We start from the raw sequence: 20277 nt of genomic DNA, 5'->3' as shown, positions 1-20277 counted from the left end.
CTTTAATTCATTATTCAAATAAGATTGGACCGCCATTTATCATATGTGTATCCCTGTAATGCAAATGTCATACGGAATACAAAGGCTATTAAACAGAAAAAAAAAATGCACATTGAGATCAAGCTAAGGGCGCTACAGGAGCATCCAAGCAGCATCTATCACGTGTGAAGTATGTCGAACAGAGCAACCCTGGTTGCTCGGATGGCTGCTTTAAAAACCTTCCAGAAATCAAACCACCCACATCACAAAGCATTCACTGTACCATGCATCATCCATCACACTCACTTCTTTGGTTCTCACCATGTTATTAGCACCTCTGCTCAGCAGGTGCTATGTGAGATGTTGACACAATTAAATCCCCCATCTCCCAATCCTTACTAATTAACAAACTTGAATGTACTTTATGGATTTTGTAAAAGGAAAGGTGCTATTGAAGAACCGTTTTCATGTATCTGCATGAACTGTATATATAAACTCTACTAGGGCTGCCACACATTTTGTTACATGAGACTCTAATCTCATCTTTTTGGTAATGATATGTTTGGTCCTGTTGGCTTTAACTGGGATGGTTTGTAGCTAGGTTTGTGTGTGTATAGCAAATTGAAGGCCAGTGTTGGAAAAGAGTGGCAATTGCAAGGTTGGAAGGGAGTAAGGTCCTGACTCAATATATACTGACTAAAGAATCTTGTGATTCGCAATTTGGGGAAGGACAGAGTGTGAGTGATGCAGTCCCTGTGCCGAGCCAAAAGGAATGATTTTCCAGTTGATCAATCTTCCTGCTCTCCCCTAAAATCACCAAAATTGGGACGCTGAGGAAGGGACAGGGTTGTGGATATAGCAAAGGAAATAAATGGGTGTCTTCTGCATGTTGTCCAGACTCACCTTTAGGATGTACTCACATTATGCAATGTGTGCCATGCTTCAGCCCTCTTGAAAGTGAGGGCTCTATTTCCGTCACTGGTGCAAGTCTGGCGCAAGGCGGGTCGTAAATCTGCATTGAGGGCGATGGATCGGCCATTGGTAATTTCACAGATGCGCGCAAGATGGTACATTTGAAAAACAGCAGCTTGCGCCAATGTGGGTGTGAATACATTCAACTCCATTCCCAAACAGATGCAACAAGGCTTGCGCCTGCACGAAAATCAGGATATACCAGCATTTCCGCATCGACAAAAATAGAGCCCTCAAAATCTGGTTCATTTGGCTAATGTGAGTCCACTGATGCATGCTCAAATTTGGTATACTCCTTTGGCATGCACAAAAGTGGTGCACTACGGCACCATTAGTAATGCACGTCCAATGTATTCATGCGCCTGGAACGGTTAGTAATTCACATGTGATCCTCAGGCAGTAATTTGTGATAAGTGCCTCCATGCTCAAAAGAAATAGTACAGAACAACTAGAAATAATTGAGAGTTAAAAAAAAAAAAAAAGTTCTTGGCCCACTAAGTCATGCATTGGAATATGTGCACCTGCAATGTACGTGTACGTTCAAGTAATCATTCCTCTGGCCAGTTAATTATTATAACAGTGACCTTATGCAATAGAACAAATACAATATTTTCAGCCATTGTGTAATTAAGTGGCGGTACACATAAATGGGGTGGACAAAAGAAGCTCAGAATTAGAGTTAATGCTCCTCAGGTTGGGACATTTGAGGTGGCCCAGGCATCCTTTTGACAGGCATTTTCAGATGGTAGGCAGCCGGAGACGGATGTATGTATGTCATAGTTTATTTACAATCCTGATGTGCTGTAAAGAAATCCTTACAATTTTGTCTCTCGCTAACTTGACAATATCAATCCCCTGGTCCTTTTACATGACGGACAAGTTCGAAGAATGGAATATAAGTTTCTTTTTTGTGGCCTCATGCTTCTACTTATTATCTCCACGCCATGAAGTGGAACTTAACGAGGAAATCAACCCAAACATATTTTTTTAAGAATATGTTCCCAGCAGGCCCACTTGTTGAAACCCGGCATTCTTATTAATATTGCGTTTGTGGAATATGAGTTAAGCAGCAAAATCCACCCGTTTTTAGCCATCTCAGGGGGCGGCCATTTTGTCATTTCTGTCGACTGAAAATGACATCACAACTACCCAGGACTCAGGTAACGACCAATCACAGCTCGCCTGTTTTCTAAAGCTGAGCCGTGATTGGTTGGTAACTGGGTAGTATTTTCAGTCGACAGAAGTGACAAAATGGCCGCCCGCAGGGATGGCTAAAAACAGGTGGGTTAACTCTTATTCCACAAATGCAATATTTATCAGAATGCTTTGTTTCAACTAGTAGGCTTGCAGAGAACATATTCTTGAAAAAAATATGTTTGGGTTGACATCCACTTTAAATTAAACATGTAAGTCACCATGTGCTATTCCCTGTGAGGAGGTCCAGTCCTGGTGCCATCAGAACCAGAATACCTCTTTTTTTTTTTTTCCATAGTTCAAGTCATAATTGTTCCTCTGTAGCTGGGTGAGTGTGGTGACTTGAGGAGAAAGTGCAGTCCTGCCAGTCAGCAGTCGCAGGGTGGGGGCCCAAAGACAATGAAGCAGCACGCCCACGCCCTGTCACTGTCAGACAGCGGGCTGGATGGCTGCCACCAGTTAACCCCTGGCTAAGGAGTTGATACCGATGAATACCAGGATGCCACCATCACAGGGCTGCTTAGGAGCTGTCGTGTTGTTTGGCTATTTAGCAATAAAGAAGATTTACTGATTAATTCCCCACAGTGCCTTTTGTGTGAGTGTGTATCTCTTCAAAAGAGGTAATATAACAATGGCATGGCTCAATGGGTGCAGCCCACTTGAACACAGTTAAGAAGAAACAGCGCTGACTGCTTAATCGCTGAGTGCAGGACTGCTGGGATGAGCCGTTTTTCCATCACCTGTGTACCAAAATGAAGGTTAGACGAGGGCTGATGGGCAGGCCACTGGCAGGGCACAGAGCTGGCAGCCTTTTTCAGGCAGGAGATGAGCTGGAATAAAAAATGGAATTCAATTTTCAGGAGCTTCATTACTGCCGGGGAGCACAAAATAAGCGGAGAGATTTTCACACTGTCTGCATACATTTTCTTGTAGAATTTGCCTCTGTATAATAACAATAATGATGAAGTTATTTCTAAATTGTTTGCTGAAATCAGAGACAGGTGAAAATACAAACTAGAATACAAGTTTGTTAGTTTGGAGGAGGACATCTTTTTATCCCCCAGAAATGGGTATATGGAAATGGAGGACATTTGAACTGACATGTTTTGAAGCATCACAAAGTTACATTTCCCTGCACATCTTGTCAGTCTTCATTTGTTTCCTGCACATGATGGAATCCCAATTTTATTTTTTTTTTGATGGCTAAGGCAATATATCTTTTCCCTTGAGTGTGACATTTTCCCATTCTGTTTGGAGATTAAAAAATATAGAGAAACAGGGTCAATACATTTGGTTGCCAAAATGTCACCTGCGTCCACATATCTTTGGAAACGATGCATTACCGAAAGGTCAGGAAATGACAAAGGGCAATAAAAATAGATCATAAAAAGATCAGAGATCCGAGCTGAATAATTTGTGGATGATTTTCCTTTTAAAGAAATGTAGCCTTGACAATTTGATGCAAATCATCCTCATCACGTCATGAACTCTGCTAGAGAATAAATGGTAACAAAACTCATATATAGAAATGCAGTTAGGGAAGTACGCCTCGGTTAAAGTATCCCGCCCCTTGCCCAAAGTCAGCAAGGATAGTCACCCGGGACCCTAATGAGAACAAGCAGTCTAGAAAATGGATGGATGCATGTTTATCATGTGAATGTATTAGATTTCCTGCTGTAATAGGCTTTGCTCCCACAAAGGACACCACGGCAGTTGATCAATTACTATGCTGCTCATTTATGAATGACTTGTATGTATTTGATGTCACAAGGTCAGGGCAAGCGAGAGTAAAGAAAGGAGTGATTGTAACTCAATAGCATTTAAAGAAAAAAAAAGACACTCTTCTTGTCCTCACGCTGAACTCCTGCTCTGACCCGAGGACATCATGTAATCTTCACTGTCATCACTTTGTTAGTCTTTAAAAATTCATTTTTGCTCAGCCAATCTTCACAACTTTTGTTGTGTGACCATAACTGCACGACTTATGTACTGTGTGTACCCTTTAAAACAAAACTACAGTGGTCGGCCGAGCCCTGCTGTGAATAGGAAATATCTAGTGACACCCCCAACAATCTGTTCACTGTATTTTCTTAAATACTCAAAAGTAAATCGTTTTCTTTTCTTCATAATTTTCATATATTCATTTGATCTTAGCTGTAGCTGCTCGGGCTTGGAGCGGATTTGGGAAGCCGACCTGGAGGCGTGTCACCTGTTCCTACGAGGCTTGCAGCTGCGGACATCCATCTGCAGCGGGGCGGACGTGGATGACCATCTCGCCACAACCGGCTGCGCTCCAACTCAAGTCTGCACGAAAGAGGAAGAAGACAGCGCCATGTTGACGGCCTTAGGCGGACGCTGGTGTCCTGAGGCCAATTTACAGAACTCTGAGTTCACCAAGGTAACAACCTCTACATGTCGAGTTAACGATTATCCACTATTATCCACTATATGTCATGCCTCTGTTTACATGCGGTGCCACGCATGTAAAATGAGATTTACATTTGAAAACATGGCCCTTTAAGACGTTATAGTTTTTGCATGTTCCTTACACACATGCTTGCCTCGAAAAGGTCAAATGAGGTTTCACATTCACTATTTGTTTGGCAAACATGCTAATTTTGTATGCCAACAGTAAGATGAGCACACACTCTTACCAGTGTGTTTGCTCACGTTGCTATTTCTATTTAAGAAAAAAAGACATTTCCGAGGCAACCATTTAGAGACGTTGTCCTTCTTTCTACAAATTCGACTATTTAGTTAATGATTATGTGTTGTTCGTGAGAATGTTTGTGGGCCTGTGCATGCGTGTGCACAGGTACTATTTCACCAATGATTTGAAGCCACCGCTCCAGGGCAGAGCCCGAATCATTCACTCCTCTCCTCACACTTGCCTCCACCCACGATGTCTGACAGTCTCGTCTGAGATAAGAACTAAGTCAACATAGCCAGCAGCCATCAAAATAATAATAAAAAAAAGGGGGGGGATACAGAGAACTTGCCAGACATGTTTTTTTGCGAGGCTATATTTGCTACATTGCCTCTCAGAAATGTAATATTTGCAGTTTTTGAGCAGCAGCTCATGTTGTGAATTTCAAATTGCCTATCTCAGCATGAATTGCTCGGACTGTATGATAAGTGTGTCAGTTTTGCCATCGAGGGCTTGGGATGGGCATAATCACTTCATTTATTAACTGATTGTTGGAAGTTGTTGATGAGGTAAAATAGAGTGTACTAATTGGCTGCAACCAGCAGAAGCTCTGTAGATGAAACCGTTTGTGGTCTCAAAGAGCAGAAAAAAACGACATCAGCTACGAAAATTTGCGCTACATCCACACATTATTCGGCCCAATACAACACTGACATTGAAACAAGACTTCAGATAATTAAGATAATATCTTCCACCCCATTGAAGTTATATGTAAAAATGACAATGTAGTGACAAATGAATTGTTCATTCTCACCATAATTGACAGGAAATATAGCCCAACGAAACCTAATTTTTTGCCCATCCCACTGTGGACCTTCATAGTGTCTTACTTCCCATTAGGCTGTAACTTATAACTGCCCTGCTTTGCACGACCCTACATTTTGCACCAGTGTCCTTGTTACCTGCACTGCCCGACTGCATTTTATGAACTACACAATCTACTTTCTGCTTTCCTTTTGTTTCTCTCTGCTTTTGTTTTCCTGCTAAAGCCTAGCCTCTCCTAACATTCCTCCAGAGAAGTCAAAGGTGAGAGAGCCAACCAAGCAGTGCACAGTTCACTCCTCAGTCTTCGCCCCGAGTTATAAAACAAGATTGATTTTGTATATTTGAAGCTCTATAACAGGGAAGGGCAACTGGTGGCCCAAGTGTTGAGTGGCCCCTTGATTGAGGGTTGTCAGCGTTTTTTAAATTCATTTTGTTTTTAAAATATTTTGGGGGGTTTAAAAAAGTGTTATTCACCCTGACTCCCAATGCATTTCAATGGGCGTCAATTATATGTGCATTTTCGCTATTCACGGACCGGCCCGGTCGCTAGCCCCCGTGAATATAGTAACTGAATTTTTGCATTTAATGCTGGTTTGCCGTTCTGCAGTTTTATCACTGACTGTCCTTGAATGGTAATGTTTACGCATGAGAGCCATTTGCACTGGAAAAAAATGAAATCACAGTATGTGGTTATTTTTGATTTTTCAAACAATTTGTTGTTGAAGGCTGGATCTTTTAAACATTAATTTCACATGAAATATATAAAGATACTGTGCTCTAATGCACATTGGTTCAAAACAGGCATATGCATGTATTTTGTCCATATTTAAAATGGCATTTTTGTCATACATCTGGTTAGGAAGTATGTGGTCCTATGCGGCCCCACAGTAGTACTGATAAAAAATTGTGGCCCTCTCCATTATTTAAAGAGGAAATCAACCCAAACACCCAAAAAAAAAAAGCCCCCAGCGATGGCTAAAAACGGGTGGATTAACTCTTATTTCACAAACGCAATATTTATCAGCAGGCCTTTCAACTTGTAGGCTTTCATAGAAAATATTCTCGAAAGAAATATGTCAAGTCAAGTCAAGTCAAATTTATTTATATAGCCCTTAATCACAGGAAAGACTCAAAGGGCTTCACATATGCACCAGATCATATACACGACATCCCCTGATCTTAACCCCCAGGAGGGCAAGGACAAACTAAAAAAAAAACCATCTGGGGAAAAGTGAGAAACCTTGATAAGGGACCACAGATGGGGGAATGCCCCTTCCAGGATGATCAGGCTGCAATGGATGCCGAGTGGGCAACATTGAACACACATTATAGTACTATACAGTGTTTGTTCAAATGATGTGAAAGTTAACCAAATGAAGTGCTGCAGGAAGATGACATCGATGAAGTGAGCAGGTCGTCAATGTAGAAATCTCCATAACAGCGTATGTTTGAGTTGAGTTCCACTTAAGGTTGCCCTGCTCTATCGCAAAATACGTAACATTTACTTCATGCATGTTTAATTCTGTTGCTCCTGTTTGACATGAATGACAACACATGACTAACGCAAACGACTTGATCAGAAAATTGACCATTTTCTTTTTATCCTGATAGATTATAACGGCTATCGTGGACCCAAGAAAATAATAACTGTTGCTGTAATTCTTATTCAGTTGACATGTTTTCAAAGCTGCAGACAACTAGTCTCATCTTTTTAGTACCACAAAACAGTATGTGACAGATTATGTTGCTGGGGTATACGATGTAATGAGTGAAATCAACTGGCGGGATGACAGCAAAATTACAGTTTATACTCTAGAAAGGACACATTAAAATGGAATGCCATAAATTGCTGTTACTATAGTAAGCAGCTACGCCCACAAATGTAATGGCTGCCTGTATATGGGAAAGCGTCAGGTGAACTTCACTCATGTTTATTCAAAAACAAAACCTAAATGAGTTGTATTTGTTGCACAACTTTTTCATTAAAACTTATAATTGAACCTTCGCTTATACGTGTACGTATGAGCATATAGCCTGAAGCCACAAGCAATATGCTGGTCTGCATGAGATAATTACCTCACTTTGAATACTAACAAAGGAATCTGCTGTCCAGATGAGCCATTTAGTCAGTTGTTCTCTCGTCACATTTGCTGATGAATAATTCCAGCATCATTACTATGCGCTGCTGTTCACATATAGTAGGTAAATTGTGTTTTCAATAATTCATGAGACGATTCACGTCTGTGTGTCTTCAATAAACGCTTCCCTTTTGTTGCAGAAATTGGAGGAGTTTTTGTTCTGCATGGAGGATAACAACCCACAGGTTGGTAGTGTTAATAGCGTCACTGTGTGCATGAGTGTTCTCACTGTAATTAAAGAGTCACTTTTATTAATGTTGGTATGCCGGGTCCATTAGTTGACCTTAACTCAAACATGATTCAGCTACATTTTTGACTGATAAATAGTAGGAATGTCACAATATCGGTAATCTCGCGATATCGCGATATAAAAATGGCCACGATATCGTCATCGTCATGCCACGATATTAATAGCAGCAAATCTCGTTAAAAAGCCAAGTTGTTTTCCATTTGAGCAATACCAGCTCCCTCTGGTGGTTAGTTTATTAGTGCAGTTTAAGAGATTCACAATGTGTGCATGCATTACCAAGTAAGTGCCTTTGCAGTGCTGAGCCAAAGGGAGCGCATGACTGGCCAAGCCTGTTTCTTTGTTAATGCTGTTATGTAGAAAAACAGAATATTGCGAGTTTTATTTTTATATATAGCTCTTTTTCTTACAATATCGTGACCTTTTATACAGTATCGTGAGCTTTTTATATATCGCAAACCTTTCCACAATATTGTTATAATTATCGTACATATTGTGATATTATCTTATCGTGACATTTGGATATGGTGACGTCCCTAACTATCCCAATTTGTGAATTGTAATTCAGGTAATTCAATGTATGGGTAAATAACTTTTGGGGATTCACTGGTCTTGGATTATTAATAAGAGTTGACCACTGTCGTGCTTCTTTTTGATTCACACTTGAATGATGTGCCTCTGCCAGATTAGATCCACAGTACATACAGTTATGAATGCATAACAAGAAAACAAACAGTGACTTACATCACTGATTTAAAAAAAAAATAGATGCCAACTTTCTCCTGGTGGTGTTGACGACGTTGCTGTGGCTTTGTGGCACGGCTGAATTATCTGCCAAAAACACATTCTGACCTCTTTCTCCTTTTCGTAATGACTTTAAGTAAATGATTTCCACTTAGCTGCTGCCAAGCTGTTGCCCCGCCGCTGCAATGGAGATTGATTTGTGTGTGCGCGTGTGTGTTTCAGCACTACTCAATTTCCTTCTAATGTCTTCTAATTGTTCTTTTATCCTCTCAAGGTTGTTTTAGTACCCTCCTCATTCTGCATGGCAGCAGCAAACTAGCAATAAATATGTAGTGACCATTTGCTCTAATGAGATTCTGGTGTTACTCATCCAAGCTACATACTTTTAATTATTTACAAATTAACATGGTATTGTTAGATTCCTGCTTTTGGATAGCAACATGTCCAGGGTGTATTTTGCCCCTTGCCAATAGTCAGTTTGGCAAGTCGCCGGCACAAATGTGATCCTGAGCAGGACAAGCAGTCGAAAAGGAGTGGATGGATGTTATTTTATTTAGTTGGACAGAGTATTATATTATTAGTTGATTCAGGTGTGTTAAAATATTGATCCTTGAAAAATAATAAACCATGAACTAAAATTGTACTTAAAGGGGACATCAACCCAAACATGTATATATTTTTTCAAGAGTATGTTCTATGCAGGCCCTAGTTGAAACAAAGCAATATGATTAATATGAAATACTGTATGAGTTAAGCAGCAAAATTCACCCGTTTTTAGCTATCTCAGGGGTTGGCCATTTTGTCACTTCTGTCAACTGAAAATCATATCACAGACCTTCAGAGCTCAGATAACGACCAATCAGAAAACAGGTCACCCGTGATTGGTCGTTGTGAGCAGCTGTGATGTCATGTCAACATGTTGTGAGACAAAATGGCCGCCCCCAGAGATGGCTAAAAATGAGTGTATTCTGCTTAACTTGTATTCCATAAACACAAAATGAATCAGAATGCCGTGTTTCAACTAGTGGGCCTGCTGGGAACATATTTTTGAAAACATATGTTTGGGTTGACTTCCACTATAAGCAAGCTTGTACTGGTTGTTTTAAATGTGGAACAGACAGAAGTTCACCTATTTGATGTACTTTAGAGGTAAATCTGTTTTTGTATTTTTAAGTCACCCTGACCATGAATGTAAAGCTGGTGCCATGTTTTTGTATTTTAAAGTATCTGACTGAAGAGTACCCGAGGGGCACAACAGTCACATGCTGCCTTTGCGTCTTGATTGCCGAGATAACTATGACAAGGCCTGTGTGCATCCGAGGATTGCGTTTCGACATAATTTGATTATGCCTGCTTTGTTTACTGGGGGTCCCTGAACATTACAACTAATGTTCATCAAACTGCCACAGTGCAGTGCCGGCGCTCGCAAGTCTGACTCATGCAGTTTGACATGCCAATGACACTGAAATCACATTTGTCAATAGCCAGAAGAGTATTGTGTTGATCACGATGACGGCTGTTGAATGGGTGAATATCTTCTTTGTAAAACGTCAGAAAACAAACCTATCAAGAATGTCACAGTGTGTACACTGAGCTTTCTCTCCTCAGGTCGTATTGACTTTTAGCAAGAGCGACTGGAGGCTGGAGAATAGAATCAATCAGCTACATAAACACAGCGCTCTTATCTGCTAAAGAAGCTGCTAACCTTTACAACCTGAAAACAAACAGCAAAGCGACGCTTGAGCTCAAACGCTTTCCTTTTGTTGATGATGAACATGAATCCTAGTTTCATATGTGGTGAGGACTGACATACTGTACACCTAAACTGCCTCACAAAGGAGAATGTTATCTTGAAGGCATTATCCGGAATCATTACCTGGGCTGTTTTTGTTCGTTAATCTCAATTGCTTTGGAGATGGCTGCCGGTACATCACGGTGTAGTGCCTCTGGCTTGTAGTTGTTGTTTGTTGTCCTTGTGTGTTATATCACCTAAGAGGGAGTTTGACTTATACACAACGCAGAGAATTGGCTCTTCTCTCATTGTTGTGACACCTTTGAGCTGCAGGGAGTTGATATTTTCTACCTGCAGCCATGAGTCAGATGTGAATCTTGAGGGGGAACTCAGTGTTCGTGTGTTTGATTTAAGTGTCTGTGTGTACTCTTGTGTCTGATTGTGTGTATGCGTTCTCTTTGCTTGGGAAAAAAAAAAAAAAAAACTAGGACACGATGTCTTCAAAAGAGGCTGCTCTAATTATGGCCGGCTCTGTTCCCTCAATGCTTAAGTGCCCTACTGCACTGTGCTCCCACATCAACCTGACTTTCCCATCATGCAATGCTCCACACTCGCAGCACAGCCAGGTCACCTGTAACACATATGACCTTGGCATCTTACTAACACATTTTGGCAGCCTTATAATTTGCCACCGGACAATTCTCCACTTATTCCAAATCCACATTCTGGATCAGAGACATCTCAATAACATATTCTTATGGCATTGTTGTAAGGTGTCAGGCAAAAATAAGCACCATAATTCATTTATAACTGGAGGTTCATTCAGCAACAGAGCACGTCTAAATCCTGCCACGAAAATTGAGGACACATGGCTCAAAAAAAGTTGTGTTTTTCCTTTTGTAAAAATGTCAAAGCACTTGAGGGTTCACGTTGGAGCTCGTTTTTTTTTTTTGCTGCATTTATTCGTACACAACTGTAAAACAAGTGTTTTACTTTTCGTTAAATACATGAATCCAATTGTATTACTCTGTATACATTTCTTAGTATTATGATACACAAGTTCTACTCTACACTACCTGTTGTGGGATCTTACGTAATATCTTGATGATGTGAATAAACATGGATCATTACAGCTTCTTTGAAAAATACAACTACGTGTACCGAATTTGAACTGACACAATCAGAGAGGTATTAGCTGGACAATATGATAACTCCAGACCCCACATGAAACTTCAATAACAAAATGGCCGCCCATGAGAAAGATAACAACGGGTGGATTTTACTGCTTCATTCATATTCCACAAACGCAATATGCAGCGCAATATGAAGCACAATATGAAGCGTGTTTCGACTGGTGGGGATAGAACATTGACTTCCCCTACAAAAACAACACCAAAAATATTGGAAACCATATGAAGCAGTATTCTGTATTCCAGAAAGGAAGTTCAACAAACCTGGGCCTAACCTTGAACTCAGAGTTGATTTAACAGGGGAAGTCAACCCAAAATTTTTTCTTTACAATAATAAATTCTATGCGCCTCCACTAGTCTAAACATGGCATTCTAATTAATATAGTGCATTTGTGAAATAAGAGTTGATGAGAAGCAAAATCCACCCGTTTTTAGCCATCTCAGGCTACTGAAAATGACATCAGTTACTCAATGCTCAGGTAACGACCAATCCTGAAGCTGAGCCATAATTAGTTGTTATCTGAGCGATGAGCAACTTTGATGTCATTTATAGTCAACAGAAGAGCCAAATCCCCCCCCCCCCGTGATGGCTAAAAACGGGTGCACTTTGCTGCTTAACTCATATTCCAAAAAACACAATATTTATCAGAATGCCCCTTTAAGTCCTTTTCAAACTGTACTTAGCACAACGCAGCGCACTGTAGAACAACCTATTTGTTGTTTGTGTATTGCCGTGGCGCAGAAGCATGGCGTTGCATTTTTTTTTTTTTTTATTAAATTTTGTTTAGGAACTCAGAACATACATATACAACTACCAGGGGGTGACAAATTAAAAGTAAAGAAGAGGCAAAGAAACTTACAGTATATTCTGGAAATATATTATTAAGAGCACGCCTGGATTCTTAAAGGACATACTGTAAATGTAATATGTCATTGACAGTGAATGAGGTAATTGTAGTTCACAGTGGTTTAGAACTGCACTGCGTCATACTGGGAGGTGTCACTAACGTTTTAGTTATCTGATTTAGCTACATGACAGAATCAAAATATTCCACTTAGTTCTCTGCATGATGCAGTGCAAGTCAACAATACTGCAAACTATCAAAACTGAGCATTATTATCCTCGTAAAAGCAGACGGTTTTGATACAGCTCATGTATTGGATTGCATTCGATTGTGCAAGTGGTCAAAATGTTGTGATTGGTGTATACACGCAGTAAAAGGAGACTGCCAAGCATTGTTTCTCCTCCTCAGACAAAATTCAATCCAAGAAGTCAATATTGACTACCAGATGCCTGGAGGGTTATGAGATACCAACCACATTGCACACTGGTTTGATAATTCTCTTAAACCCTTGGGTAGAGTCCAAATGGAGAAAGTTTTATGTATACCAGCTATTTATTTACTTGCACAAGCTCAATCAGTTCAATTTGAAATCAAATTTTCCACCAGCAATAAACAGCCCACGCTAGCCGTATGAAAGTCAGCGACATGCACCACTACACTTCATATGCCCCCTCCTCTGTTTTTGCATGCACCGCATACACATTTATAGAACATGTGTAAAAACAATATGACTGCATATTGAGTATCCCTTGAAAGAATGACATCGATCTTTTTCTCCTTTTCAAGCAGGATGAAAGATTAGGTTGAGTATAGTCAATATAGTCATAGGCAAGAGTCTTTTTTCCCAAACATCTTTCCTTCCTCCATTGTTGCCTTCTCCCAGCAGGATGCGTCCAGCGATGATGAGGCAGCAGACCTCACCGAGCGCTGTGAGCTGATCAGTGACAGACTAATGAACTTGGAGGATGACTTCCAGACGGCCATGCTGAACCGGGATCAGGCCCTCGCTGATATCCTTTTCACTCAAAGCATACAGATGTTAAAAGCAGAATAAATGTTTCTCCTCCTCTCCATCTATTTTGGAGACCCGCCGTTTCCTGTAGGCTTAGCAACTTGCACGCTACCAAATGTTAGCTCTCTAATGTTAGGTGGAGAATAAATAGCTCAAGCTGTCCTGTCTGACATTCAGCAGAATTGAAGCTGAGCAGGGATCCGTGTATTTTTCTTGACAGGCAGGATGTGCCACCTAGAAAATAACATGGTAAAAGTCCAAGCGAGGTCATTGGAGGTCCCGCCGCTGCGGGCTGCCATTCTCGGGCACTGAGATTAAAGTAGGCAGACAGGGGCAGCGCTGTGGCAAATAGAGGAATGTCACTGTCGCGACTGCAAAGCTTTCATACCTTCAACTTCATCTTTTCACTAACCCCACTCAAACACACGCACACAGCATCCGTCGGCACTGCGCCTGTTCTTGCCTGCTGGATCTGGATCGGAGACTATTATAATATCCATGATAATGAGTCACACGGAAGGGGTGAAGCTGATTACAGGTCACAATGCTTCATTTTCCGTGCTAATTAGAAAGCTGATTGGATGCAGATTAGTGTGCTTTTCCTCATTCATTGTATTGTATATTACTTTGTACAAAAGGCACCATACATTTAATCAAAGGTCAGTGTTACACATTTTTCTGATCCTGCTTTTCTGTTCATGACCACTCATCAATTTCGGCCTTCCATCGTGTTATCAGGGTCAGTACGGCCTTTTGCTCTGTTCGCAGGATGTCAAAGACAGATTTGGTTCTTCTCGAGCGTTGTGTTGCATTGTTTCAGTCTCATTCGTTTTGCTTCTTGATACTCATACAAAAAGCGGGAGTATGAACATTTGAATTCACTGAGGGAACTGGAGACTATTGTTGTTTGTTCAGAGAAGTTGAACAGGAACCAATGATGATGCTACCGGTGCCATAGAAATTAGCAAAACAAAACATCCACCTGTGTGTGTCCTCTGTGTGGACAGACAGTGATGAAATTCCAGAGAAATGTTTTTGCCACCATTAATATCATTGCCATTGGTGACATGAACTGTACATCTACAGTGGATTTTCAAATACAATGTTCTTGAGATAAATGGTTTGGGCATTTGGTAGCAAGGTAGTTTTGTGGTTAGCACGTCTTGTCCATAGATGTGAACGTGAGAGTCAGTGTTTGTCAGCTGGGATAGGCTCCAGCTCACCTGTGATCCTAATAAGGTCAAGTACGGTAAAAACTGGACGGCCGGGTTTTGTTTGGCATTTGTCGTGGTCAGAATACTTAATAGGATATCATGAAAATGTTTTATGATGACTCAATACGCATGGACAATCAATTTGCAACAACCACCGTTTTTTCAACTAATTCCACTCAAACTTGAATGTCAGTCCTGTGTTGCTGTGTGTGCATGATTATATTTAAAGCTAGAGATGTCCCGATCACATTTTTTTGCACCCAAGTCCGGATCAGAGTCATTTGTTTTATCTGCCGATACCAAGTCTCGATCCCTCTGCAATGCATTATGAAGAAAAAAAAGAACACATCTGAGTTGTCCCAAATATATTGAGCTCTGCTTGTGTGTAATTTTCATTCAGAGTTTGTAAAGTAACATTCACAATTGCGGGTGATGCTCGTGGCATAGTGGCCAAGTGTGTTTTTGAGCTAAATGCTCTTACATGTGGCATTTGTGGTGTCCCGATAGTAATTGGTTGGGCTCAAGTGCTATTGGCACACTTACTGAAGATATCCTCAACAGTTGTGTCATAATTAGACAAATGGTCAATGAATTATTGTTAATTAATTTGATATTCACTGAGTAAAGAAAAAAATCGGATAAATACTTCTTATAAATTGCTTTAGCATTTTTCGTTGTTGTAAAGAGACATTGTGTTACCGCTAAGTAAAAAGAGAAGCCATAGTTGAAGTACACATTCATCAACCTTCACTATGCTGCGATGCCGAACCTTCTGTGGAATCCAGGCTTTTTTAATGGCCGTTTAATTATGGATGGAGACAATCTGTGTCCATTGAAAGTGTAAAACGAGCCATCGGGCTCCATCTGCCATCAGACCGCCCCTTTGATTTAACGCTTTAAGCCGGACCCTCGCAGGCTTGATTTGGATTTCCAAGCAGGTTAAACAAGTCCCCTGTGACGACAGCCTCTATCCCGTTCATTGATGCCTCTTGAATAATGCAGCTGTACGGGCGCTTTGCTTGGGTCCCGCCACCCGGCGCCACTGATGAGATCATGAATAGCGAATTGCTCCAAATCACTCTTCAAGTGCATGGGGTTAAATTGACTACGGCGTGATGATCGGTCCCAGTAATCATTTCGCTGGCCAACTTAGACATTGACGTCTTCATCAGGTCACAGCTCTTACTGCTAAGCATCTAGAGCCGCAAGTGCCACATGTTTCGTCCTGACATTTGTGCCACTTATGTTGATATGCATGCGAGTCTGTAACTCCATCAGAGTCTTCCTTAACCCATGCCGCACAGTCGCTGGAGAGGCAAGTTCAGGAAGTTAAAGCCACTTTGCAAAACATGCTCACTCTGCTCAGAGAGGAAGTGGAGGAGGACGTGCGTGTTTGTGAACTGCAGGATGATGACCAGCCTGTGGCAAATGGGATTTTGGAGGAGGAAGAAGAGGAGGAAGAGGAGGAAGAGGACCAGTACTTCAGTGACAGCTGGGACATTTGAAGCGGACGCCTGTTGTGTTTGATGAGCACTCACACTGGGAGCGTGACCGGGCACTCTGCAGTTGAACTGACCCTGCACCTATTTAACGTAAAGCCACATTCAAAGCATTTTACAAGCAGCCCCCCTGTGGAACTGATCACCGTCTTCAGCTGTTGCTTTCCTTTACTTAAAAACACATTTCATACATGCAGGGACGCAACACTTTAATTCAAATTAGCTAAGTGCCTTCAGGCTTCTCAGTCTACTGTTGTTGTTTTTTTAGCTAACATATCAAGAAATGATATGATTTTGCAAGTGTTGTTTTCAATTGAACATTGATCTTTTGTCATAAATTACTCACTCTAAAACTCAAATGACCAAAACAGAGAATGTTAACACTGAACCCCCAAATTTGCACCATTTTTTGATTATTTGTGGGACCAAAAAGACAATCTCAGAGATTTCTTATTTTTATTTTATGTTTTTTTAATGTTAACATTCAGGCACATGGTTTTTAGGTCCTGTGGCTTTTATTTATGTGTGTTTTTTTCCTTCACAAGTCAAATGATTTTAATTTTGTGTTTGTGGTGCTAACTTGGACACTGTTGTTCGTTGTGAAAATGCAATATTTCTGGTCTGTGACTGAAGGATAAATTACTGAGGAGTATTAGGGCTACACTGATAAAAAAGTACATTTATGTGAACAAAAGATGTAAAGTTAAAAGAGAAAAATGGACTATAACGAGAATAAGTTTAAAACTATCAAGACTCACATAAAGTTAAGCACAACAGTATGAACCGTTGCCTGTATTCACTGATAATATTGAATATTATTCAAAACATGGCTGATGATCCAACAAATCCATCACAAAATGATTTCATTGTTGATAGTTCTTTCTCAGCAACAGTCGCACAAGTGTTGACACAATAACATTCGACGAACAACATTGATGATGAGGTTTAAGACAAAACATCGGCTCACTTGTATTTGTGAAAATTATACTAAAGTGTAACTTGACAGCATCCTTAACCATCCTCATTTCAACACCGGTATAATTTTCTTTCTTATAAGTATATAATGTGAGTTTATTCTTGAAGATGCATTTTTTTCCTCATAATATTGAATAGATACAATATTATGTATAAAGATTTTCCCAGTCATACTTTTTCTCATGAAAATTACAAGTTGACTCTCGTGGGATTAAAAACACGCAAAACCCTAATATTGCCATTTTTTCTTCTTTTCAGTGTGGCCCTAATGCTTAATCATAAAAAAAATGAAATTAAAATACTTGCACTAATAGAAGCACCATTGAAGGACAAAATATCAGTTGGCAGATAAAAAAAACTGCTGTTTGCACAGCTGACTGCATGATGACTTATGCTAAATCTTGTTCATGCCAAACATCTTAATGGGATGATTTTTTTTTTTTTTTTTTTTTACTGTGCATTCCCATCATTCCTATTTATTGCCCATCGTGTCTCACTAATTACAGCATGTAGCGTCTTGCCTGATGATGTTTCCTGCTGTTTTCCTTTTGTAACCACTTTGGTGACGGCCCCTCACAGAGGACATGTGGGCATCCTTCCAGGCAAGTGGGGGCAGTGTTGACATGTCAGTGTTATCAATACGCTAATAAAGGTCCTCTAGTGAGGTCTGTAGGGGATACATGCTTCTTTTGTTATCTCACCTCAGCAGCAACACTGTGGCTAATTGGAAAACAAAGTGGCAGAGGGCGTATGGTGGTGAAGGTGGTGTTCTGTTGCTTTGTGTCCACATGATCCAGGTTTGTGTTGTGTGCCGGGGCGGATTCATCCTCAGAGTTTGCAGTCTTGCCTTGTAAACACAGCCGAGTGCTCTTGCAAGCGTTTTTTTTTTTTAACCCCCACCCCCCCGACAATGTCTCTCTCTCACACTGCTGACAGGCCGAAAAGCACTTTCCAAGCCAGAAGACTCCACCATCTATCACCTTGAGGGAGACTACAGACTCAGCCGGATAGCACACATGCACACTCACACACACGCTTTCCGCCGAAATGAGCCAACCTCATAACTGAAAGTGTGGTGGGACCATACTGAGCCCCATGAGGCAGTTCGTCTCATAAAATGGTTTGAGGAGAAAAAAAAAAATCCAGATGGTTTTCAGCAGATACATATAGCAAGACAATATGTATACTCACTCGGGATGAAATTGCCTCTGTATGGGATTACTGCTTTATATACACTTGCTCAACCCTTCATTAGGTACCGAGCACACTATAACAGGTTCCAGAATAAGAATTATTACACGTTCTAACTTTCTGAAGTTTTTTAAACGCTGTGCCATTGTGCCAGAAATGAATACATTTTCTCGAAGTGCATTTTGTAATAGCAGCATGGTGGTATTGGCTAGCAGGTGTGCTTCACAGATATGAGGTTCGGGATTAGATTCTCAGATCCGGCCTTCCAGTGCAATATGTATAAAATACAGACTCTAAAATGTACTTAAATACAAAAGTAAAAATGAATTTTTACTGTTAATTAAATATAATAAATGTTTTCATAACTTGGCACGACAACAAAAAAATATATTTTTGACGGCCATTAGCTGGTGGTTTTTAGTCTGACAACGCATTGCAAATCGTTGATGGAGCTGAACGGGCAACAACTACAACTAGGACGAGAGTATATGTTGAGGATTAGAGGTACCCTTTTTTTTTTTTTAGTGTGCTGCATGTAACCTAACCTTCTGTGTAACTGCATGCTAGCCAGTTTTTGGCCATTTCTACCAAGAGCAAGTGTCACCTCTGAGCGCAAAAAGATTCACTTCAGCTGTTTTCAGGCTTTCCGCGTGAATTCAAATCCACTGAGTTCACCACTCATCTGGTGAATAAATTACACTGCACAATCAGGCAAGAGGGAAATTTATGCAGAATCAATAAACTTATTCAATAATTTAATTGCAGAGTGGCTCGACGCCAAATCTGCATATTTCTGACTGAAGCCGTTAACAAAGTGGCACTGACAAAAATGAAAAACACAGCTGAGGCAACAAGCAATAGCCGGAACGGTACTTCTGCGGTCAAAACAAACTGATGCCAGAATAGTTATGGTGTCCCTCGGAAGGCTGTGATGACTGTAAACTAATATAACTGTGTGATCGCCTTATATTGTCACATATACACGACAAATTGATGGATAACTAGTTTTGAAATCGGAAGCTAGGAAATTGTTTGTTCAACTATATTTTAATTAAGGGGGGATTGGTAATCCCAAAATCTTGCAATATCTCATATATTATTGTTGTCGAAAGTGAAGACAATTTTCAAGAAACATGAAGCTGATACATGATTTGCCTTCATGGCCCACATAAAATGATGTTGCGGGCCGAATCTGGCCCCGGTAATGAGGAAATCAACCGAACCATATTTTTTTCAAGAATATGTTCCCAGCAGGGCATTCTGATTAATATTGCTTTTGTGGAATATGAGTTAAGCAGCAAAATTCACCCCTTTTTAGCCATCTCCCCTGAGCAGTTGTGATGTCATTTTCAGTCGACAGAAGTGACAAAATGGCCGCCTGCAGAGATGGCTAAAAACGGGTGGATTAACTCTTATTCCACAAACGCAATATTTATCAGAATGCCTTGTTTCAACTAGTGGCCTTACAAAGAGAATAAATCTTGAAAAAAAATATGTTTGGGTTGACTTTTGCTTTAAATTTGACTTCATTGACTTGATTGGACTGAAAATGATTATTCAAGTTGTGTGTCCTTTTTTTCTTTCTTTTCAACTCTTTGTGTTCAACTAAACAGGCCTAGATTTTACATTACATACATTTGTGAATGAATTTAAACAACACAATCATTTTAGTATATATTATATACTTTTTGTGACATTTCTGGTAAGTTGTGTACTGCGAGATTTTTATTATGGTGCCTTTGGTTCAATAAAGGTTGGGCAATACTAACTTTCACAACACAACCGTCTCCTCTTTTCAGTGCATTTTGCCAAAAGTACGTAGGGACCTGTAATTCCAGATATTCTCCCCCCTAAAGAACGGTTTGGCGGGCCT

General features: G+C 40.4%; 1 protein-coding gene across 3 annotated transcripts in view; it reads left to right on the top strand.

Annotated features, from left to right (window-relative positions):
* disc1 (DISC1 scaffold protein) overlaps nt 1-17890 on the top strand; it is a 48171-nt gene extending 30281 nt beyond the window's left edge. The window contains exons 11-14 of one of the 3 annotated variants that reach the window (XR_015088740.1): nt 4300-4543; nt 5842-5878; nt 7896-7940; nt 13400-13461. Coding sequence is in view for 2 of the 3 variants with exons in the window: in XM_086045602.1 (XP_085901728.1) it covers nt 4300-4543; nt 7896-7940; nt 13397-13524; nt 16043-16244 (619 nt within the window). In the remaining variant the exon portion in view is untranslated. Of the gene's footprint in view, nt 1-4299; nt 4544-5841; nt 5879-7895; nt 7941-13396; nt 13525-16042 lie in introns of those variants that run through there. The other 2 variants (XM_086045603.1, XM_086045602.1) reach the window with 2 other exon arrangements.
* The last annotated feature ends 2387 nt before the right edge of the window (nt 17891-20277 follow it).

The sequence above is a fragment of the Filicampus tigris genome, chromosome 11 (genome assembly GCF_054856515.1).
Source record: "Filicampus tigris isolate MCC_2025a chromosome 11, RoL_Ftig_1.0, whole genome shotgun sequence".
In the NCBI taxonomy this organism is placed as follows: domain Eukaryota; kingdom Metazoa; phylum Chordata; class Actinopteri; order Syngnathiformes; family Syngnathidae; genus Filicampus; species Filicampus tigris.
This window is presented reverse-complemented; position numbering and strand designations above follow the sequence as displayed.